The following is a 24859-nucleotide window of genomic DNA, read 5'->3' on the forward strand; positions in this document are numbered from 1 at the left end:
GGGGGATAGGGAGGGATAGATAGATTTACCAGAAGGAGAAATAGATATTCATGCTGTCAGGTTGGAGGTTACCCAGACAGAATATAAGATGTTGCTCTTCCACCCTGAGGGTGGCCTCATCTTTGGCACAAGAGCAGGCAGCCATGGACCAACATGTTGGAATAGGAATGGGAATTAGATAATATCTGGGCAGTGGTGGGAAGATCCACTTTAGGTGGAAGAAGCAGAGGTGCTTAACAAAGCAGTCCCCCAATTTACGACGGGTCTCACCAATGTAGGGGAGGCTGGGAGGACTGCTTTGTTGACACCTCTGCTCCATCTGCATAGGGCAGCATGATCTTGTAGTGGTTAGCTTAATGCTAGTGATCAATGATTGGAATTAAATTCCCACTGATGTAGTTAAGGGGTTTGTACTTTCTCCTCATGACCACATGGCTTTCTGCTGGGTGCTCCACTTTCCAAAGCAGTACAGTAAGTTGTAGGCATGGTATGTTGGTACTGCAAGTGTGGGCTGCCCTGCATTAGCCTTGCTGATTTGATTTGATGCAAATGATGAATTTCACTTAGTGTTTTGACATTTTGATGTGCATGTGACAAATGAAGCTAATCTTTATCTTTCATCTTTATAAAACCAAGTTGACTAAATACAGATTTGTAACTTGTTCTGTTACCTTCAAAAATTCTGTCCATCGCCACTCAAACCTGTCTGTCCCTATAATCTCTTTAAAATTGCAACATTTAGTTTTTATTGCTTCTTCCTTTCAGGATGCTTTGCCTTGCATCTCCAAATTGTCATTCACCTGTCATGTCTCTTCCCATTCTAATCGTTATTCTTCATCCTTAGAAATCTTATCGTCCTCTTCATTCTTTTTTCATTTTGTTTCTAAATTTCATGCCATCTACAAATGTGGAAAATGTGAGCTGTGCAGATGAGCCAGTGTCCAAAAAGTGTCACCTTTTTAATACTCCTGGTCCAGGGGACACCACGTCCTATCTTCTATCTATCTGAAAATAACAATTGTTCAACACTAACACTAACTAACTTGGCTAACGTTCATATCCATTTTGCCATCTCTCCTTTAGTTACATAGTCTTGAATTTAACTTACAAGTTCAGGGAATGGTGCTTTACCAAATGCCTTTTGAAAATCTATGTTCATTGTATTAACTGAAATACATTTGTTAACTTTTTCCCTGCTACTTCTTAAAATGTAAGGTATTTTGCTACAGTAAAGTATAATGATTACAGACTCTTATTGAGCTACTTAAACTTGCTTTATATTGAAACTATACAATAATCAGTTTTAAAGTGAACTAAATAGAATAGATTTTTTCATATATAACTGTTTCTTTAATTGATGTTTGTCAACCTGCAATGATCCTTACATCTCTGCTTGAATGTCAACATAATGCAGTATGGCAATAATTGCACAGAAAAGATTTACAAGCAATAAGTTATGTTCATCTTCTCAAATGTTTTATTTGCAGTAGTAAATCCCATCTTGGAAAAAAATCTCTCCTTTGTACTTTTATTAAAGTACATTTTATTAGGGTGCATGATGGATCTAATGATAATAGCAGAAGATGTCCAACCAAATAATTGCCATCAACTTGCTCATTAAGGTCTACAGATGTTGTTTAGGTTACAACAGGCATTCGTACATTCTATAAAAATAAGACATGATACGTTCTCTCAGTTCTGGTTCAGCAAAGACCGAATTTATCGGGGTTTTCAACTGATAGCAAAGCAATGGGAGATGGTAAAATAGCTCAAGGGCACAATGCCTGCCTAAAATTCGGAGGAGCAAAACAGTAAGATCAGTATTTGAAACTGCTCTCTTTCTATATCGCTTACATCTCTTGACACAGAGACAGGAATTGCTCAAGTGAAAATTGGATTCACGAACCCATTTCACATGCCTCCATCATGTACTTTATCAAATATTTATTTTCATTTCCTTTACTCTGTCATTCATCATCAGGACACAATGCAAAGCTTCTGCAGATATGTATGGAAATAGTAATACAGGTATTGCTTCATAAATGTTTTTCACCTTAATATGTGTGTAAGGATTAAGTATTCTGCTCTTTGTATCTCTGCTTCTACACTTATGTTTCTCAGTTTTAATTATATTTTTGTTAATTTTTGCTACTATTCCCTTCATTATGTTTCTTTATACACCACCTTGTTTTTGTGTTTATTTCTCTCTTTCATCTCACTTCTCTTTTGATGTATTTGGTTCCCCCACCACCTTATTTCTTTGATGATATCAATAATAAGGGGTGATCAAGGTTCAAGATTCAAGTTTCAAGATTCACGATTACTTAATGCACCCACTAAGCTGCTCCGGTGCACAGCCGCGCAGTAACTGAAATGCTCCTGTGCACATGCCCTTTATTGCCATGCTGTGGAATTTTTTTTTTTGATTATACTGTTTCACGAAAGTGCCACGCAATTTTCAGGCCATGTAAACATTTCCTGCTCAGAGTAATGGTTGGTTTGCGCACTTGCGCAAATTGTTGTCATTTTCAGTACAAAAGTGTAAAGGAGAACAAAATATTTGTTACTCCAGTTCCGATGCAGCACTAAGAATAAAGCACAATAAGATAAATAACACAATAATAAAAAAACTGGTTAGTGGGGGTGTTGATCAGTCTTACTGCTTGGGGAAAGTAACTGTTTTAGAGCCTGGTCATCCTGGCGTGGATGCTGCATAGCCTCCTCCCTGATGTAAGTGGGACAAACAGTCCATGAGCAGGGTGGGTGATGTTACTGGCCCTTTTCCAGCATCTTTCTGATGACGGGTAGGCTGATGATAGTGACCTATAGGGTGGATTTGACTACCGGTTATAGAGCTTTTCTGTTCACCACAGTGCAGTTTCCATACCATGCAGTAATGCAGCATTTTGAGATGCTCTCTGCCGTGCTTCTGTAGAATGACATGAGTATAGACGGCATAGTCCAGCTCTCTTCAGCCACCTCAGAATGTAAAGGTGTTGGTGAGCTTTCATGATTTCGTAGAATATGTTCTGGGACCGTGAGAGGTTGTGTGAGATGTACACTCCCGGGAATTTGAAACTGCTCACACTTTCCACTGCAAGCATAAATATATTCAGTGATTTGCTCCTCTGATCCATGTTCTTGTACAACTTTCTCCTGTCCTTTTCTTTTCTGAAGTTCACACTTCACAGCGAAGAATGAGTCACTTTCTCATATCTCACCCAACAGGATTTTGACTTATTGATTTGTTCACTGATGATCTACTTGGTTAGCAATGCTGAAAATTATTGCCCATCCACTTTGCCACTAAAGCAAGGATGCAGTTAAGAGTGAACCACATTGAAATGTCTGGAGTCTCTTGAAGGCCAGGCAAAGGATGGGTTTCAGTGAACAAAATGGGTTCATGAAACAACATGTTTGTTTCATTATTACTGTTACTATGATTAACTCAATTATAGACAATAGCCATGAGAACCAATAACAAAAGGGCCTATTTCTGTGCTGTAGTGCTCTATAATTCCAAATTTAACTTTTTTAATTACTAAATTCTCCACCTGCCCTTCTAGGATGTGAACTCATTTTTCTGCCTCAATGTTGCAGTTTGCTCTGCTTGGCCCAGAACCCTCCAAGCTCGTCCCCTCCATGCACCTATCTAAATCCCTCTTAAATGTTGCAATTGTATTTACCTCCGCCTTTCTTCTTGCAGCTCATTCATGGTACTCACTACCCTCCATGTAAAAGAAGTTACCTCTGTCGTCTCATTTCATTTTTTCCCTTCTTATCTTGTATCTGTGCCCTGTAGTTTTGGACTCCCCGATCCTGGGGAAATATGATAACTGTCTACCACATCCATACTCCTCATGATTTTATAAACTTCTGTGAGGTCATCCCTCATTCTCCCACACTCCAAGGAATGATGATCCAGTGTGACCAAATCCTCCCTATAACTCAGGCCCTCTTGTCCAGGCATCATCCTCGTAAATCTCTTCTATACTCTCTCCAGCTTGATGATAACAGGGTAACCAAAACTACACAATACTTCAAGTATGACCTCGCCAACAACTTACAGTATTTTTGAAAAATATTCTCCCAGGAGCAGCTCAGTTTTCACCCATGGAAGCTCTGGCCATTTTTGAATTGGGTTTGGCTTGGTTAAGTTATAAAATAACAACAAGAAAGAAAGTAGACATAGCCATGTGACCCTTTAAGTTTGCTCTACTGTTCATTGGATCAAGGCTAACCTGATTTTGGCATCAACCCAATTTTTCTGCCTCTTCTTCATAACCTTTAATTCCTAAGATCTAAAAAACTATTTCAGCTTGAATCTATTCAATGTTTGGAACTCTTTGGGGGAGAGAATTCCACACATTCCCAACCTTATGCCAGATTCTTCATCACTTCCATCTTAAATGTGCAGGTCCCTAGTTTTAGATTATTTTGATATAGGGCCCTGGTGAGACCATAGCTGGAATATCATGTATAGGTCTGGTTTCTCACCAGAGGGAGGATTTGTTTCTGAGATAGACAGGGCACCAAAGGTTTACCAAATTGATCCCTGACATGGGGAATTTGTTCAATGAGGAAAGATCAAGTAGAATGAGCCTATATTTTCTAAAAATTAAAAGAATCTAGCTGAAACTTATCAAATTCTTACAGAGCCTCACATAATGATGTTTCCCTGGATGGTTGTCTCAGTCTCAAGACACGGTTTTGAAAATCTAGGACTGAGTTGGGGTGAAATTTCTTCTCCCAGAGATACTGCACAATTGGAATTTTCTAGGAGGTGGCTGTGGAGGCTCATTGTGTATATTCCATGCATAGATTTTTGAATATTAAGGAATTAAGGAACACAGAAAAGAAAACTGGTGAATATAGCATTCAAGGTACTGTGATCGAATGCACACAATATATGAAATGAGGCAGATGATCTTGTAGCGCAGCTACAAATTAGCAGGAATTCAAACGATTCATTGAGTCATGGTTGAAAGAAGAGCATAACTGGGAGCACATCGAAATATAAACATTGTATCAAAAGGACAGGCAGGTAAGCAGAGGGAGTAGGTGGCTTTGTTGGTAAAAATGAATTTGAATCCTATGAAAGGGATGACATAGGATCAGAAGATGTAAGGTCCTTGTGGGCAGAGTTATGAAACTGCAAGGGTAAGAAGACCGTGATAGGAGTTATAAACAGACCTCCAAATAGTGGCCATGATGTGGGGTACAATGGGAGATAGAAAAAACATTAAAAGGGGCAATGTTATGATGGTTATGAGGGGTTTCAATATAGATTGGGAAATCAGGTTTGTGCTGGATCTCAAGAGAAGAAATTTGTAGAATGCCTACAAGATGGCTTTTTAGAGCAGATTGTGTTTGATCCCACTGGGGAAAAGGCAATTCTGGATTTGATGTCATGCAATGAGCCAGATTTGATTAGGGAGCTTAAGGTCAATGAACCCCTAGGGACAGTGATCTTAATATGATAAAATTCACCCTGCAGTTTGAGAGGGACAAGGCTAAAATTAGATGTGTCATTATTACAGTGAAACAAAGGGAACTACAAATGCATGAGAGAGTAGCTAGCCAAAGTTGATTGGAAGGGGACACTAGCAGAAATGGTGGTAGAGCAGCAATGTTTGGAGTTTCTGTGAGTTATTTGGACTATGCACAGTCTGTTCATCCCAGAAAAGAAGCATTCTAAAGGGAGGATGAGGCAAGCATGGCTTACAAGCAAAGCCAAAGAAAGCATTTAAAGTAAAAGAGAGGGTACATAAAATAGAAAAAAAAACTAGAGGGAAGTTAGAGGATTGGGAAGCTTTTGAAAACCAGCGGAAGGCAACTAAAACAGCAACAGGGAGAGAAAAGACAAATATGAGGGTAAGCTAGCTAATAATACAAGAGCATATCAAAAGTTTTGTCAGATATATAAATGGTAAAAGTGGGGCAAGAGAGGACACCAAACCACTGGAAAATAACACTGGAGAGGTAGTAATAGTGAACAAGAGAATGATGGGCAAACTCAGTAAGTATTTTGCTTCTGCTTTAATAATCAGAATGCCAGAAATTCAAGAGTGTCGCGTGGCAGAAGCGAATGTAGCTTTTATTTCTAAGGAGAATGTGCTTGGGAAGCTGAACGATCTGAAGGCAGATATGTCACCTGGACCAAATGGACTATACCCCAGGTTTCTGAGAAGGTAGCTGAAAATATTGTAGAGGCATTAGTAGTGATCTTTCAAGAAACAGGTGGAACTCTTATTGTCTTTCTTGTTCATATTTATATTACCTTTATTATCTTGTTGTAATTGTGATTTTTATCCATTCTTCATTCTTTCTCCTTAACCTTCCCACACCACACAATCACATATTGCCCCCTGTGTGAAATGCCAGGTCAAAAGGGGCTGGGAGGAGTGTTGGTTGGCACCACAATTTGTAAATTTGCTGGATGGAAAAAAATCGAGAGTGGGGAAGGGTGGGGGTGGGTGGTGCTGGAGCGAAGGGGGGGGCGGCGGGCGGTACTGAATCTATTACCAATATTTATACTTATCAGCAAAACGATACTAAAATTGATTGGCTGGAAGGGAGGACACTTTTCCGGCATTCCCGATCTTTACAGGGAATTCAAATTATCAGCAAACTCAAACCAAACCGAAAGGAACAAATTTCCGAGTTTATTTAAAAAAAACAGGGCTGAGTACAGTGACACAGGCTGGCACAGCCCAGCCAACTGCGCCGCAGTAAGCCGCGGACTTGGATTTGGCGGTTGTGGTATTAATATTTGATGAGATGTTGAGGGGAGGAATTTGTATGTAAATGAAATGTATGCTAATTCACCAGCCGACAGCCCGTGTGTGTGTGTGTGTGTGTGTGTGTGTGTGTGTATATGTGTGGGGATTCCTGGATAGAGTTAAGATGGAGGACCAGTTCGTTGTAAGGATGTGAATGATCGCAGGGCTGTTTTTTTGTTAGCTTCCCCCCTCCCTTCCTCCCTTTAATTTTCCCCCCTCCCTCTTCCTCCCCGGATTTATGGAGGTCCTTACAGTATTACAACATGCATAGGAAGGGCAATGGAGAGCTCCCTTTGCCGGATGGTTGGGAAGAAGCGAGAGATTACGACGGTAAAGTCTTTTATATTGATCACAACAGCAAGCAAACGAGCTGGATCGACCCCCGAGACAGGTAGGAGGACACTTTGCAACTAATATTCACCCTCAACACAGTGGCCGAGACTGACTCACTGCCGTGCGCACATGAGCTTGGAAGATAATAAAGTCCAAGGATGGGAGAGTTTGAAATGCACCTTTTGGTTCAGTAGTTTTACCCCGGCAAGAGCTGAAAATGGACTTTGATCCGTAGGGGACAGGCACAGTGCCTTTCCTACAGACCAGAGCAAAGCTACAAAAACCCGGGTTTTACGGATCAGGCAAAGAAAGATTCTTTGTAAAAATGAAAGTCGCCACCAGTAGTTCTTTACTGCAGCTTATACTTCATAGGTACTTTACCCCTCTTATTCTGGCTGTCTGTACGAGAAGGAGTCACAGTGATTTTAGCAGTAGGTTTAGTTCCAGCAATGAGGGCAGGAATATGTGAAGAATTTCTCACAACTTAAAATCTTCAGATGAGCCCTGCGTTTTAAACGGGCCTCGATTCTGCGGAGGATGAAGATTTTCGGTAAGGGTGAGGACGTTTTATTGCACGGGGCGGGGGTGGAGGGGGGGCAGAGGAGGACCAGGTTGTGAACAGGTTGTAGAGAGGGGTGAAATTATGACAGAAACACCGGCTTGTTGGCAGGAGCTGGGGGTGGAGAGGCGTGTAGCGTTTGTGCAATAACCCAGAACTATAGCGGATCACAGCGCTTAGTGGTAGGAATGGAGTCTCTCTCCCTCTGTCCTCCACTCCTTCCTTCTCTTTCTCCCCCTTTCTCTCTCTCCTTTCTCACTATTCTGTACGCTCCTTCCTTTCTTCCTTCCCTCTCACGAGCTTCCTACCTCTCAGCACTTCTCCCTCCACTTCTTCTTTCCTCCCATCCCCTCCCCCATCAACACTCTCTCCCTACACTTCTCCACCATCTCCCTTTCCACCTTTCACTTGACCTCAGACTGTCAGCGGTGAAGGGTTGAGCCAGGTACCCTCCCAGAGGGAATGAGGGTGTAAAGGGGAAAGGAGCTTTGGAGCACACAACCTCCCCCAATACACAAACACACCTCCTTTTACTGTATATCCCTGATTCACCCTTCCCCTCGAGCTTCCTCCGCCTTTTTCCCATGCCCTGCATCGGGCTGAAGGGAATCCAGGGCTGGTTTCCGAACAAAGCGCGTCAGGAGGGACAAGGGGCGGAGCGGCCGCCCATTCCGGCCTGGGACGTATGATGTCCAGTGCCAGTGGCCGAGGCCGGGCCCGGCGGCCGGGAGGGAGATTCACTGTCCCCCAGTCCCTAAACCCCGCCGTGGGACAAAATGCAAGAAAATCTGGTATTTATGTTTTGGAAAACGGGTGTCATGCGGCTCCTTGTCGTTAATCTTCGCTTTTAGAAGCCGGTTTGGCATTTTCACACACAATGAAGCCACTGAATTGGCAGTGTTTTGCTGAGTTGTGTGGAAATAACTTTGTATCAGGAGCGCAGTATTGATACTGTTACGTGATAGGAGCATTTGATGCTGCGAGTAGCTTTTCTTCATGGTTGAATAGCGCCCATAAACCCTGAATGCGGATGAGGTGTGGGGTGGGGGTGGTTCAGAAGGGGAGGGGGTTTTCATGGTTATGCAAATCGGTACTTTAAGGCGCTCACTGGAATGCAGCGATGGGCATCTGAAGAATTGAGAGAACATTGAACTGAATGCAAATAAAGCGCCTCGGAGAGTGGGCAGCTCTTGCTTCTTTCACACTAGGCTGCCCCGTTTGAGTTGTGCAACCTGTTACTCACAGATCCCGTTAATTGCTGATTTTCCCCTTCCGGCTGCACGCCACGTGCTCCTTTTATTTCATATATTGCTGCATCTCTGAATTTACTCCTAGGTAAATGCTAGGTCTTGATGAAGGGTCTCGGCCTGAAACGTCGACTGTTCACTCTTTTCCATTGATGCTGTCTGGCCTGCTGAGTTCCTGCTGCACGTTGTGTGTGTTGCTTGGCTTCACAATATCTGCAGATTTTCTCGTGTTTGGATGCTGGATTAAATCGTGGGATTAGTATCTAAAAACCTGTGCCATGAATCCAGAGGCATGAATTCAAGTCCCATCATCATAGGCGGAGATTTCAAATTCAGTTCACTATGCACTCAGTACTACTTTATTAGGTGCTCCTTTACCTAAAGATGTGGCTCATGGTCTTCTGCTGCTGTAGCCAATCCACTTCAAGGTTCAGTCTGTGTTCAGAGATGCTCTTCTGCACACAACGGTTGTAACACCTCGTTATTTGAATCACTGTTGCCATCTTGTCAGCTTGAATCAGTCTGACCATTCTCCTCTGCCGTCTCTCATTAATAAGGCATTTTTGCCCACAGAATCACCACTAACAAGATTTTTTTTGTTTTTCGCATTATGTTTTGTAAATTCTAGAGACTGTTGGCATGAAATTCCTAGGAGATCATCAGTTTCTGATATACTCAAACCACCCTATCTGGCACCAACAGTCACTCCATGGTCAAGGTCACTTAGATCAAATTTCTTCCCCATTCTGATGTTTGGTCTGAACAACAACTGAACCTCTTGACCAGGTCTGCATATTTTTATACATTGAGTTGCTGCCACATGATTGGCTGATTAGAATTTTGCATTACAAGCAGGTGTACAAGTGCACCTAATAAAGTGGCCACTGCATGTATAATTCTGGATTTTTTAAAGGAAGTCTAGTATTTCCAATAGTAACAGGAGACATAATTAACTGGAATCTGAAGCAGCAAACAATCTGCTGGAGAAACTCAGCAGGTCGAGCAGAATCTATGGAGGGATGCAAGGGTTTAGTGCAAAATGTTGACAATTCCATTCCTCATGGAAGTTGCCTGACCCACTGAATTCCTCCAGTGGATTGTTTGTTGTAACTGTGAAGCCATTGGATTGTTGGCAGGATGCAGTTATCTGGAAAGGGTGCAAAAAAATAATTTATGAGAATGTGATAATGCACGGTTTGAGTTGCAAGGCAAGGCTAGATAGGCCGGGACTTTCTTCTCTGGGGTGTAGGAGGCTGAGGAGTGACCTTACAGAGGATTATAAAATCATGAAGGCATTGAGAAGCTGAATACCCACAGACTTTTTTTTCCACATAGTATAGCCCAAAACTAGAGGGCGTTGCTTTAAAGCGAGAGGGGAACGATTTATATAGGACCTGAGGGGAAACATTTTTACATATATTTGTGCATCTTTGACTTTACACAGCTAAAAAGTGGGTTAAATTTTGTGATTGGTATCCAAAAGTCTGAGCCATTGATCCAGAGGCATGAATTTGAATCCCACCATCCCATCATATATGAAATGAGCTGCCAGAGGAAGGGGGCAGAGGCAGGTGGAATTAGGACATTTAAAAGCAATTTGAACAATACACCAACAGGAATGGTTTAGAGCGATATGGGTCAAATGTGGACAGATGGAACTAACTCAGTAATGCAACTTGGTGGGCATGGATGAGCTGCACCCTTCAGTACACCAGTATCCTGGGTAGGCAATCTGCTAACCTTACCCAGATAAGGTCATATGTGCTGTGTGGACGACTTCATTGCCTTCTCAGTTCAGGGCAGTTAGGGAAGGACGAAGTTACCAGCATTGTGGGCAATATTTACGTCCAGTAACTGAGTTCCAGATAATTCTGCAAGGGTTTGGTGAATGTATTATTGTGATACCTTCTTCACGCTTGTGGATAAGACAATGAATAGTTGTGTGTGCCATAGTCTGTTCCAAATTAACACAGTCACACACTGGAGGGGGTATTACTTTCTGTTTGTGTAACAAATATTCTGAAGATTAGCCTCATTTGTCACATGTACATCAAAACATACAGTGAAATGCACTAATTCTGTCAAATCAAATCAGCGAGGATTGTGCCGAGTAGTGCACAAGTGTTCCAAGCCTCTGGTACCAACATATCATGCCTAAAACTTACTAATGCTAACCATATATGTTTGGAATGTGGGAAGAAACTGGAGCATCTGGAGGAAACCCACACGGTCACAAGGAGAATTTACAAACTCCTTACAGTCAGCTGTGGGAATTGAATGCCGATCTTACAAATGGCAGTGTAAAAGTGTTGCACTTCCGCTACACTACTGTGTCAAGTATTCACATCTGCGAAGTCCATTTGATTGATGCAAGACACTCCAAAGTCTTCCTACCACCGACAAGGCACAAGTCAGGAGTCGGATGGAATCCTCTCCATTTGTCTGGAAGAGTGCAACCCTAACAAATCTCAAGAAGATTGATAGCTTCCGGGACAAAGCAGCCTCCTTGATTGGCAGCCCATTCAGCACGTTCCATAATGATTGATAAACCAACTGTTTGGAATCAAATGGCTTTGCCTGGTGTCTCAAGTCTGGGTGTGTCTGTACCCATGCCAATCCCGCCCCGGCACTCCTTCTCTGCCACCTGTCCCACACCCCTCTGGACTCCACCCTCACCATTCCCAACATCCTTTGTGTACAGTTTACAAAATGTACCACAGTTACTCACCCACTAACCTCGACCACCATCAACGAGAAGGGCAGGAATCCCCTCCAAATCTTGATTTGGAATTCTATCTGAAAACTGTGTGGAAGAGTTTTTAAACTGGAAAAGCCATTATACTGGGACGGTTGCACTCTCTTGACCCTGAAAGTTCGGGTCCAGTGGTATGAATAGTCACAACTGTGGTCTTCCATGGTTGCAGTTGATGACCATGATTTCTTCTGTGCCTTGTCATGCCCTTTGCTCTCCATGAAGCGTTGCAGGACTGTCTTCCTGGCCATTGCATCTCGCTGTTGATATCATCTGTCCAGTCTGGTGGAATTGATATCTATCATATTCAGCTCCAGCATATATATGCCATCAGGTTAATACCTACTATGTATCAAGCACCAATGCCACTCTTGTGGTCTTGTTGCAAACTGCGCTTGAGGAGCTAGTGTCAGAGGGACCTTAGATTGCAGTTAATCCACACAAACACTTTTTAATGGCTGCGCTAAGCCTCAGTGCATTCTTCAGCATGTGCTTCTGCCAGCAGACAGCATTCCCTTATGGCCATCTTGTTGCATTGGGAGACCAAACAGTTTCAAACCAAAATACTCTTTCAATGAGTTGATGATCCAATAGCTGTAGTTGATGGTTATCTTGATATGTCTTTCTCAGAACAGCCCGTAGGTCAGAGAGTCCTCTGTTCTGCAGCTATTTGGGACAGACTTCGATGAGGACCCTTGCATCCTTCTCCAGGCCTTCTCTGCAATCTATAGAGATGTGGGCAATTGTCTCATCCTCATCATAGTTTTTTGCAGTGGGGGAAGGATCTGATGGAGGAAAGAACCCCTCTCATTGGCAGGAAATCATGCTCTTGATGCTTGTTGGTTAGCCCTGAGTCAAACATCCAGAATTCCCGATGCATCAGTACTGAGATTAACTTCATCAGGACAAAGCAGTTTAAAATGGTGGCTCCTCACTGCCTTATAGCAGGAATACACAGCATATGATGGGCTTGCCAGCAACTAAATAAGAAGTATGTAATGTCATTATACCTTAAGCAAACTAGGAATGGTACTTTATTTTCAATATTGCCCACTTCATGTCAAATAGGGGAAAGGTAAACATTTGTGTTATTAACTACTGGCTCTTTGGTATCCTCCCATCTTAAACAGGCCAGGCATAAAACTATCATAATCTCGTATGGCACTCCAGTATGTTATTGAGAAGTACCTCTGGTAGAGATGCCATCTTTTGAAAGTGATGTCATAGCATGATCTCAGAAAGCATTCTGGTGCTCTGGCTAGTGACAGCTTGCAATTAACATGACTAAAAATGGATAATCTGACCAAGTCACATATGTAGCTATGTTCAGGTTGTTACTGTATTTTCTACAATTGCCACCGAGAATACATTTCGGAAGCAATGCTACAAAAGCATCACTTACAAAGCATGAAAATGATTCTTCTTCAAAATTGTTAAACAGACGTAAGTGTAGTGACATTAGAATTCTTCTAGATGGATATTACTCATGGTCTTGATTACTACCTTTCCTTAATTTTGATTAGTTTTGGAGGATTTTGGATTCATTACATGGTCATTTCTGTATTTCTCACCTTATTAAATCTATTGTACTTAGTTATTTATTCACATGCATTAAAAATAGGTTAGTAGATAGATAGTGTTCACTTGAATTTACCGTGTCCAAGAAGCTTTCTAAGTCCAAAACCACTGATTTGCCCTGTATCTGTCTGGAGCTAATCCAAGAGGGCATAACTTTAAGGTGTTTGGAGGGAAGTATAGAGTGGGGATTTTGGAGGTAGGCTTTCCACACGTGAGGTGTGTGGAACAGGTGGCCAGATAGAGGGAGATTTAAGAGACTTTCAGTTAGGCACAAGGATAAAGGAAGGCTATGAGGGAAGGAAGAGTTAGACTGATTTTCGAGTTGGTTAAAGTGTCAGTGCAGCATCAGGGACCATAGGGCCAGAACTATGCTGTACTGTTGTATGTCCTATGCTCAATTGACAAATAAGAACAGTAAATGGTGTGCAACTGTTGAAGTTAAACCTGACTTTGATAGTTTTCTGATCTCTAGACAAGTAAAGTAACAAGGTAAAAAGGTGGTTATATGGAGTTAACTATGATATGGCTGTATCCATACTAAATGATGGAGTAAGTTTGTGTTGTGACATGTTGTTGAAACCCCGTTTTACTGGGCATCTCTAGAAATGCGGCTAGTAGCCCTTGCTAATGGCCACCAGATTCAGTGGTGAGAAAAGCACCTCTCTCAGATCCTGTACATCTAGGGTTGATATGACTTGTGTTCCACCAAATCCATGAGGTTGGGGTGTCTCACCTACTTAAACCCTGTTTTGTGTGAATACTGTGTAACTATACTGCCCTATGCAGTTGCCCGGCGGCAAGAAATAACAAACTATACACTGCATACAATTATAAGAGAAGTAAATTTATGAATGTTAACTTAACCAAAGAGTTATTAAAGAAAAGTAAGAAAAAAACTAAAAGGGCTCAGCAGAGTTAAACAGTCAAATGTACGCAGCTTGGAGCTCAAATCTTCCAAAAGCTGTTGTGTCTGATGTACTCATGGCACCAACTTCTATTCACTAATCCCCGGTAGAATTACCCCTCTCGGGATCCATCTGATCGCGCATTCCCACCGGATCGAATCCTACAGCCAGTTCTCTCAAGCTTCTGTTCGCTCCATCTCCCGCCGAAAAGGACCTCCACACATCTCAGAGTCTGTCGCAAAAAACCTCTCCTTCAGCATTCTCTAGAACCTTCTTCCAGTTCCACCTCTTGATTGGATGACAACATTTCTAAGCATCCCTTATCTTTAGCGGTAGCCCAAGCAGTACCAGCAGAACGCACTGCTTCTACAGAAAACCATTACATGAAATACCCTACAATGTTAGCAGTAAGATCTTTACCAGGGCATTTCATTGTACTTCTGTTCCAAAGTTTATACTGATAGGTCTCAAGTTTGGTAGTTTGACAAGAAAATTTTTTTAGAGTCTAAAGCTCCCACATGTTGTGATACTTTGGCTCTATTCTTGCAGTGAATTTTATACTCCAACTTTTGGAAGTCAAGATACGTGATGTGCTTCTCAAGATTTTACCTTTCAAAGTTTGACACATGCCATTCAGACTTAAGAGAGCCTTGAGGCTTTCTATAGAGTCATACAGCACAGAAACAGGGCCTTTTGCCTATTGAATCCACACTGACTCTCAAGCATTCACTTACCCTGGTCATATACACATCCTATTTTATTCTCCTCACATTCCATCAAGTTTCTCAGAATCTAATGTTCACCTACACACTGGGGACAATTTGCAATGCCCACTTAACCTATAAACCCCACATAACTTAGAGCTGTGGAAAAAGAACAGAGATCCAAGGACACTGTCACAGAGACAATGTGCAGAATCCACACAGACAGCACTGAAGGCCATGACTGAATCCAGAGTACTGGAGCTGTGTGGCATTGCCTCTGCTAGCTATACTAGTATCACTGAGTGGTGGACAAGCAAGCTAACACATCTCATTTTGCGGTGGTGCCGCCCCCACCCCCACACATCCACCGAATACCCACCGTCTTTGGTAGGACTACCCCATCAACAAAAACTTGCAAAGATGAAGCCTTTTATTATACTAAAAATATTTCAAGGCATTTCACTGGAAGAAAGAAGCATTATTAAACTATATTTGACACTTAACCAAATGAACAGGTCAAGAAGGGAAGGTTTAGAGGCAATTTATGATCAGGAAGGTCAAAGATGGAATTCCATAAGTAAGGGTTTCACCCAGGGCTTCCAGCCGGATAATGATAGGTTTCCATGGCTCAAAAAAGGTCGGGAAACCCTACCTGCTGAAGACTTGTCCATTAAAGTTGGAACAATCAAAATAAAGGATAGGAGCAGGAAGAAGAATGAGATCTCAGTAGACCGGTGTTGAAATAGACTGCAAACAAATGACGGCTTGAAAATGGTATGTCACTTTTAAATGCAGTGCACTGGTGAGCCAGAGCACATTTAATGCAAGCATGCTTGATGGTCAGAATTTTGTGTTTGCTTGGATATGGAAGGCAGAGTTTTGGATGATGCAAGGCTTGAAGTGGGAAATTAATCAGGGAACCTTGGAGTTATGTGGTCTAGAAGCAATGGAGGTATGGTTGAAGGTTTTGGCAGAAGGTCAAAGTTAAAGCAAAGAAAATTTATTATCAAACTATGTACATATATGTTACCTTATACTACCTTGAAATTAATTTTCTTGCAGACATTTATAAGAAAATAGAGAAATATAATAGAATTTCTGAAAAAACATAAACAAAGACTGACAAACAACCAATGTTTAAAAGAATACAAATTTTGCAAATAGAAAAAAAATGAAAATATGAACATGAATTGTAGATTTCCTGAAAGTGAGATTGTAGGTTGTGGAATCCATTTAGAGTTTGGTGAGTGAAGTTGTCAACGTTGGTTCAGCAGCCTGATGGCCATAGGGTAATAACTGTTATGGGGGAATTACTAGAAGTTGTGCGTGCAGCCTGCAAAACGTTGTCATGTGTCACCAGCACCATCTTCATGGTAGAAGCAAGAAGAGAGCATGCATTGGATGGTGGGGGTCCTTGATGATGGATGTTGTTTTCTTGTGGCAGTGCTTCATGTAAGTGGGGAGCGATATGCTGTACCCACCACTTTCTGTAGATGTTGCTGTTCTTGGGAATTGGTGTTTCATACCAGGCTGTGATGCAGGAATAAGGATACTCTACTGCACATTTATAGGAGTTTGCCAAAGTTTTTAGCAACAGGCCATTGAGGTAGGGACAGAGGAAATATAAATAGCAGCTACAAATGTCTGGGGCAGGTTATTGCATCTTACTTCTCGGTGACAGTGAATTGCAGCTTCAATCATCTGAATTGTATTGAAGCTGTCTGAAGCTTAGTTAAAGCAACATACAGACTTTTCTTTGAGTGTGGAATTCTTACCCAGATATTGACATATAGCTAAGCAGTGAATAAAATAGCACAAATAGATCCTTGTCATGTATTTGTTGTGCAGCAGGGGTTATATAACTGTAGTACATTCAGCACAAACAGTATGAATAAGATGGTTCTGGCAGAGTATCAGATATGGTCCTTTAGTAAATAATCGACCAGACCTTCCACTCCTATGAAACAGATAATGATGGGATTTATCTGTGTTCCCTTCTCTGGCATTCAGTGTACCTAAGTCAGAGGTGGTGTCTTCCTGACTGCCATCTCTGCCCCAGAGTTCAAATGGTGAATTCAGCCCATACCAGGTGCAGCAGGAATAGCCCCAATAGGATGAATGGGAGACATCAACTTCAGGGAGAAAAGTGAAATTGAGGTCAATGTTTTCAATTGCTCTTAGCATTTAAAAATACTCTTTAAAATTTTTAACAACATTTATATGATGAATAAACTCTTCTCAGGATTCCAGCTAGGTAGAGGTTTCGATTATAACCAATGTTTAGATGGCAAAATCTGCCATCTTCTTCAGGGATGATGCCTGGGCATGTCTAATCTGGTGATATTTATATCCCTGAAGTTCGTACGCCTCCCCCCCCCCCCCCCCATTGGTTAGTCATCATCCAATCAGGCTTCCACTCTCTCAGCTTGTTAGAGCGATTCAACCTCACACCCGGGTCAGTTGGAGAGGCATCGAAACTTCTCTGCCTTGAGTTCTCTCTGAATCGCTCACTCTAACTCCATCTGTGTCAATTTTCAGTGCACCAGCACAGCTCCAACTCATTTCTGTGCAAAGTCAGGAAAATGTCCAGAGAACAGTGATCTTGTTCGGGAATTGTGAATTGTTCGAGAATTAGCCAGTTGTACTAAGCAATTTGTTATAAAACTAATATATTTACTACAGGGATGAGTAAGCAAGCCAATACTGGCCTTAATGCATGGATTTTCATAAAGGTTATAAATAAGAGAGTACTTTTTGTTATTAAACTGGCTTTGTTCGCTATTCATTATCATATATACAGTGTATAAATAATTACACAAGTGATTTGTGGCGGCACAGCAGATCCACTTCCTCAGAACACCAATGATTAGGGTTCAATCCTGATCTCTGCTGCTGTCTATATGCGAAGTTTACACGAGTTCCTTGCTATGCTCCAGTTCTCTCTCTCATCCCAAATACATGAAGGTTGCTAGATTAATTGGGCTTTGTAAATTGACATTAGTGTGTTGCTAACTGTTAGAATTCAGAATTTAGAATAGGAGGTGGGTGGTAGGTTTAATTTGAATTAGGGGAGAATAAAATAGGATTAGCCTAGAATGAGTGTAAATGGTTGATCAAATGACCTGTTTCCATGCTGTAGAATGCCACAGCATTCTGTCGGCTTACATTTCTTTGTTTTATTACTTGAAATGAAAGTGCTTTATTTTGCTGTAATTATTTTTAAAAGTTTGCTTCCATATTATAACCACAAACAATTTTGATGATGGATTGTTGTTTTTATATCTTTAAGGAAGTAAAAGAATTTCTCCAGCATACTGGTTTCAATCCCGGCGCAAGTATTATTTCAATGTGATAGCTATTGCTAGGAAACTGGTATGAAGCTTGAAACATAAACAGGCTTGTTTTGCTACCACCAGCATTTAGTGACACACCTGTATATTCCAGTGCTTCTGAATATTTGATGCTATGTGAAGAGGGGTGTGTTATGATATTAATTTCTTCACTTCAGCCTGTGTTTTCTTTATCATGGCAGTACTAATGATTAATAGACGTATGCAATTGTAGTTACCTGTGAGAACTTGCATATCAGAATCAATCAGGTTTATTATCACTGACATATGTTGTGAAATTTGTTCTTCTGCAGCAGCAGTGCGGTGCATTACATAAAACTTAATAAAAGTTACAATAAAACATGTAGGAAAAAGGTAGTGCAAAAAGAGAGCAAAATAGCGCAGTAGTAGATGATTCAGAAATCTGATGGTGGAGGGGAAGAAGCTGTTCCTAAAGTGTTGAGTATGTGTCCTTGAGCTTCAGTACTTCCTCCCTAATGGTGGTAATGAGAAGAGGACATGTCCTGGATGGTGACAGCCCTTAATGATGGATGCCATCATTATGAGGCATCGCCTTTTGAAGATGTTCTCGATGGTGGGGCATGTATCTTGATTGGGAGTTTCAATAAACCTAAACCTCTCCACCTTTTTTACTTGCTTAAAGTCAGCACTGATAGAACTTTTGATTGTATGGCTCCTTATGTTTCAGCAATTTAAGTCAAGGGTTTTTGCTATTGTTCGAAAAAAGTTGGTGGTGTTAAGGAACGGATGCAAAAAGCCAAAGGAACTCAATAGGTCAGGCAGGATCTATTGGGAAGAATAAACAGTTGATGTTTTGGGCCAAGACTGAGATCCGATGTTCTTAAGAGCTTTAATCACATCTTTCAACAGTGACCAATCATTTTAACTGTCAGGTTATGACCAGTGATTCTTTCGACAATTATCTTTCATAGATTCAATTTGGGGTAGTAATTATCTTCTACCTTTCAGATGTGGGAGGCAACCCCACGGTATACAGAAGAAACCAAGGCAATCACAGGGAGAACATGCAAACACCATACAGACAGCGCTGAAGGTCAGGATCAAACATAGGTCCCTGGGGTTGTGAGACAGCAGCACCTACCATAATGCCATTGTGTTGCCTTATTGATTAGATCGGAAGCAGAAGAGAAAAGTGCCCATGTTTCATCATGTCTTGAGTGGTCCTGAAACCAGTTTTTGCCAGGGATTGAAGTGATCTTTATGTTGTTGTGTGCTGTTTTGTAGACAGAAGGTTATTACAGTAAGAAACATCCATTCTATATGCATTACGACTATTCTATTAACATCATGACTATTTTAGCCCTTGTAGATCAGTCATGGCTTTTGGAGTTAAGGGCAAGGCTGGCATGGTTTACTTGGACAAAATCTATTGTGGGAATGCTGTGGAGGGATTTGAAATCATAAAGTTAGTGGTGCCATAGTCAAAATTTGTCTCCTGTGAGACTTCTGGAAATTAATTGAATAAACAGGTTTTCCTCTCACTTTTTCCCCTGAAATGGTGCTATTTAAAGAGCTAATGCTTACATTGCATTTTTGTTGTCTCCACTGAGACCTATGAACTGCTGCAACTGCACATACACAGTCAGGAATGTGTGCCCTTGGTCCGCAGATGACAGGCCCTCGGCTTTCTGACCTCAGGATCATTCCAGACTGTTGATCTGATCTGTCTCACAGTTCACAGTTTTACTATTCAAAACACTGAAGTATGTCATCAATGCATTAGTGTTTCCATACCAGGCCATGACACAACCACTCAATATATTCTGCACCACACATCTATAGAAGTTCGTCAAAGGTTTAGATGACATGCTGAATCTTCCAAACTTTTAAGATATTAGAGGCGTTGCTGTGCTTTCCGTGCTGGACCCAGGACATATCCTCTGAAATGATATCACCAAGGAATTTAAAGTTGCTGACCCTCTCTGCCTATGATCTCCCAATGAAGACTGGTTCATGGACTTCCTGTTTCCTCCTTCTGAAGTCAATAATCAGCTCTTTGGTTTTGCTGAAATTGAGTGAGAGGTTGTTGTTGTGGCCACCACTCAGCCAGATTTTCAGTCTCACTCCCTTAAACTGATTTGTCACCACATTTGATTCAGCCAACGACAGTGGTGTTACCAGCAAACTTAAATACGGCATTGGAGCCTCACAGTGATAAGTATAAAGCAAGTAGAGCAGGGGGCTACGCACACAGCCTTGTGGTGCACCTGCACTGATGGAGATTGTGGAGGAGACGTTGTTGCCAATCTGAACTGACTGGGGTCTGCATGTGAGGAAATTGGGTGCACAGTTAAACAAGGATGTATTGAGACTTAGATCTTGGAAGTTTGTTGATTAGTTTTAAGAAAATGATAGTAATAAATGCCGAGCTGCATTCAATGAAGAGCGTCCTGCTGTATGCATATTTGCTGTCCAGATGTTCCAGGGTTGAGTAAAGAACCAAAGAAATGGCATCTGCTGTTGACCTGTTGTGATGGTAGGCAAATTGGCTTGGTTCCAAGCCATTTCTCAGGCAGGCATTTTTCATCACCAGCCTCTCAAAGCACTTCATCACAGTGGATGTAAGTGCTGCTGGATGATAGTCATTGAGGCAGATTACCACGTTCTTCTTAGATAACTGAACCCTGCCTGAAGCAGGTGGGTACCTCAGCAGTGAAGATATAAAGATATTGTTGAAAACTCCAGCCAGTGGATCAGCGCAGGACATTAGTACTCGGCCAGGTGCCCCATCTGGGCCAGATGGTCTCTGTGAGCTCACCCTCTGAATGATGCTCTCATGTGGGCCTCAGAAACTGAAATCACAGGGTCATCAGGGCTCTGGGCGTTCATGAAGGTGCCTCCATGTTATGAAGAGTTAAGCATCCTTTTTGTAGTTTTTCATTGATTGTATTGTATTTCTTTGTTCTACAGTGAATGCCTGTAAGAAAATGAACCCCAGGGTAGTATTTGGTGTCGTATGTGTACTTTGATAATAAGTTTACTTTGAACTTGGAGCATTCATGCTGGAGCTCTCCCTCCTGCTAGAAGAGCTTGTCTGTAGATCTGAATGGTTTCCCTGGTTCTGTTACATAGAGCAGACTTCCTCCCCAATCTTTCTAAATACTTCTCATCCTTTGTGATCATTCTGACCTCACCTTATCATCACCTCCCCCATTAAAGCAGCAGCCATCCATTCACTTCTAGGTGGAAGAATATTGCATGCGTTGTGCTATATCCACTTTGGAGCTAAGACCACACTTGGTGGGCTACATTCCAACAGCAGGAAGAATATGCACCTCACCCACAGGGCACATGCAATGAAGTCACGATTGTCAGTGTCAGTGCACTGTTAGGCAGTGAAATCTAATGTCAATGTTCTGTAAATTTCAACTTTCACATAGATCATTAGGTGACCTACAGGACTTCTTAAAAATAAAGTGACGTGGAGCAATGTCTGGACTCCAGATTATTGGTCTACGTGTCTAATCCTTTAATCCACCGCACTACCTCTTCCTTAGCAAAGATCTGGTAGAGGCAACCCGTGCTTTGTTCCTTGGTGGCAGATCTAAATGTGAGTGTAGGTGATATTGGGAGTGTGGCACTCAGACTTGCAGTGAAGCAAATAGAAAGAGTTCTGTGTATATCTTCCTGATGATAAATTGTAGTAATTTTGTTAAATGTTTGGGCAATAAATAGAGAACTACAAACCTGCAAGCTGTAGTCCAATGTATTGCGAATGAGGCCTTTGCAAGTCAGATTACAGGATGAGATCTTAGCCAGGTGGCTTCCAAATAGTGAATCAGGACTGATGAAGGGTGTCAGCCTGAAACATCGACTGTTTATTCATTTCCATAGATGTTGCCTGCCCTATTGAGTTTCTCTAACATTTTGTGTGTGTTGCACTTATTCAATAGTAGGCACTGAATCCCTCTTCAGCCTACATTCAGTCCTCCACACTCACTTTCTAAGTGGCTCTTTACCCTGACAACTTTTTAACAGAGAGCTCTGATCCCTTGAAAATGGCATTACATCAGCTAATATAAAGTTGTTTTCATTTCTGGTGCAATCCCAGACAAGCAAACCCTATGTTTTATTTGCGGGAAGATATGTGCAGAGCGACATTCATTACACTTTAAATCAATAAAATTAAAATCGTAAGGAGATGGATAAGAGCCAAATCCTCAGTCCTTGTTTGTAGAAAAGTCTGTTGACGTTCTTTTGGCTATTGGATACCAAACAGAGCAGAGAACAAGAAAATAACTGATTCGGGGACCAAGACAGAGTCATGAAGAATGGCTGTAAGGAGAATTGAGAGAACCAAAATACGAGAAATTTTGCAGGTGCTGGAAAGCTTCAGCAATACACACAAAGTGCTGGAGGAACTCAGCAGGTCAGGCAGCATATGTGGAGGGAAATAAACATTCGCCATTTCAGGCTGAGACCTTTCATCAGGACTGGGCATCATAGAGGCAGGAAAATGAGTATGCCATGTTTCTACATACCTTAGTCTAAGGTAAAGCTGAAGAAATTGGTGGAGGTGGGACTGGTGTTTGCAAAAGCCAAAGAGCTTGATTATAGCTTTGCTAAAATTTACTTTATGGAAGTCAATTGTCAACTTGGTCTGAATGTCATCCAAATAACTTGAGATGTCTGGCACCAGTGAAATTGGTGGAATTGAATGCGATCCTAGACATATGTACATTGACCGCATTTTTCTTGTTGATGGGAGTCAGGTGACGTTTAATTATTATGTAGGGATGGAAGTGAAGCTATTGGAATGCTGTGACACCTATTGTTATGAGACTTAACAGTGAAACTAACTGAAGTTCTGCAGTGATGAACTGTCTTGGAGAGATACAGTTGACAATGTTGAGTGAAATTAGAAAGAATAAAAAAAACAAAGCCATTGTCACAAGAACAGCATGTCTACACAACAGTAACAAACACAGCATGAAGATTCCATGGTTACTATCACAGCACACATGCTTTTGGAGCTGGAACTCATATTTGATTTAACTCTTTCCCACCTAAGGATTTTTGGCTGAATTTAGTTGGGGCTCTTGATAAAAGTCCCACATCTGTGCTTTCCAAGCTAACTGAAGAATTGAGGCTGAGAGTTCAGTGCAGCCTTGAAGAAACATTTCAAAGAGAATGATGCAAATTTTTGTCTGAGTTCCCATGGCACACTAGGGTTGTTCTCCTGTACATAGACAATACTCTTTCCTCTAACAATCCAGTCAAGTTCAGATTGTGTTATTACTACTTTATTTATGGCTGTGAGCCCACTATTGTGTGAATTGGCAGTTGAATTTTTATATGGTAGCTGCTGCTCTCCAACATTGTGTGTGGCTCTGAGGAATCTTGATGTAGGGATAATTCAAATGCTCACCATGAACATGCACAAAAAGGGTTAATTAAGAATAGTTTTGACATTAAATCCTCAAAGCATATTCTTTTTGAATGATTCCACGTTTTTTCTAAAAGACTGACCAATGAAAATCTTCATGGGTGAATATCAGAATGCATTACGACCAGGGTTAGCAATTACCATCAGAAGCACAAATACCAGAAGAACTCGGCCAGTCAAGAAGCAACAGCGGAAAGAAAAAGCAGTCAAAGTTTCACATCAATGAGCCTTCTTCAGAGCTTACTGTCAATCTTGCATCCATCACGGTTTTGCATCAAGAGTTCAGAAAGTTGGCATGCAATGATCTTTTCAAACACCTTGTCAAACTTAAAAAAATGTCAGTACTTGGCCAGATCAGTCTGCAACTAATTTATGCTATTTAAATTCCTCATCATAATCATTTTGAAATTTCTTGCATAATACTGGCAGTATTAGGAAATTTTGGATTAGAAAAGGAAGGTGGTAATTAAGAATGTTTTCTCATTTGGCATCACATGGCACCTAATGTTTAAGAAAGCATTAGCTGCCTTTTAGAAAGAGCTAATTTCTCTGCCGTAGAAGGTTTGACATTCTGAATAGAAAACATAAAATGGGCAATAGGCCTTGAAACCTATGTTCAGAATTGTAAGAGAGCTGTTGGGATAAATTACTGAACTTATGCTAGTGAACAAAAATGTGTAAGGAAGATAAGAATTATTTTTATTCCAAAATTTTGCTTGTGTGTGAAACGCTAAAACTTAGGTCAAAGGTTGGACAAGGTCAGTGTCCATTGTTAAGATTTGGTTCCGATACTATATGACCATTCATATTAGACATGAAACAGCAACACAGTTGTTGTTAGGATTTTGTAATGTAAAAAGAGTAAATGAATTGCAGGCAGGTGCTAATAAATGTTATAGTCCAGCACTACATAAAAATTCTCTGATCAACATATTAGAAGGATTAGGGTTACTCAACCTCATGATCTTCTGATTTGAATTTTAGGATATAGGAGCGAGAACAAGATAAGTATTTGGGGAAAATATTTCTTTACCTCCATTAAGCATAGACAGTAATTGGAATTAATATATTTTTCCCAGAGCCAGCACTGAAACAGTAACCGTGGGCTTACTTTCTTTTTCTGAAATAACATGATTTAATGCATTTTTTGAGCTGCAGGGGATTGACTTACCAGAATTACTTGTAGCGTTCCCATTGAGATTTGCCGATTCCTTTCCTGACTATTGCATATGTATGTGTTTG

The 24859-nt window shown here is 41.2% G+C and overlaps 1 protein-coding gene across 3 annotated transcripts in view; it reads left to right on the forward strand.

The window, feature by feature from the left end:
* The first annotated feature begins 6816 nt into the window (after positions 1–6816).
* LOC140728944 (protein WWC2-like) overlaps positions 6817–24859 on the forward strand; it is a 241370-nt gene continuing 223327 nt past the window's right edge. For 2 of the 3 annotated variants that reach the window (XM_073048070.1, XM_073048071.1), the window contains exon 1: positions 6817–7173. In XM_073048070.1, coding sequence (XP_072904171.1) covers positions 7046–7173 — 128 coding nt within the window. In that variant the 5' untranslated portion in view covers positions 6817–7045. Of the gene's footprint in view, positions 7174–8446; positions 8466–24859 lie in introns of those variants that run through there. The other variant, XM_073048072.1, reaches the window with a different exon arrangement.

The sequence above is a fragment of the Hemitrygon akajei genome, chromosome 6 (assembly GCF_048418815.1).
Source record: "Hemitrygon akajei chromosome 6, sHemAka1.3, whole genome shotgun sequence".
NCBI classification, from domain to species: Eukaryota; Metazoa; Chordata; class Chondrichthyes; order Myliobatiformes; family Dasyatidae; genus Hemitrygon; species Hemitrygon akajei.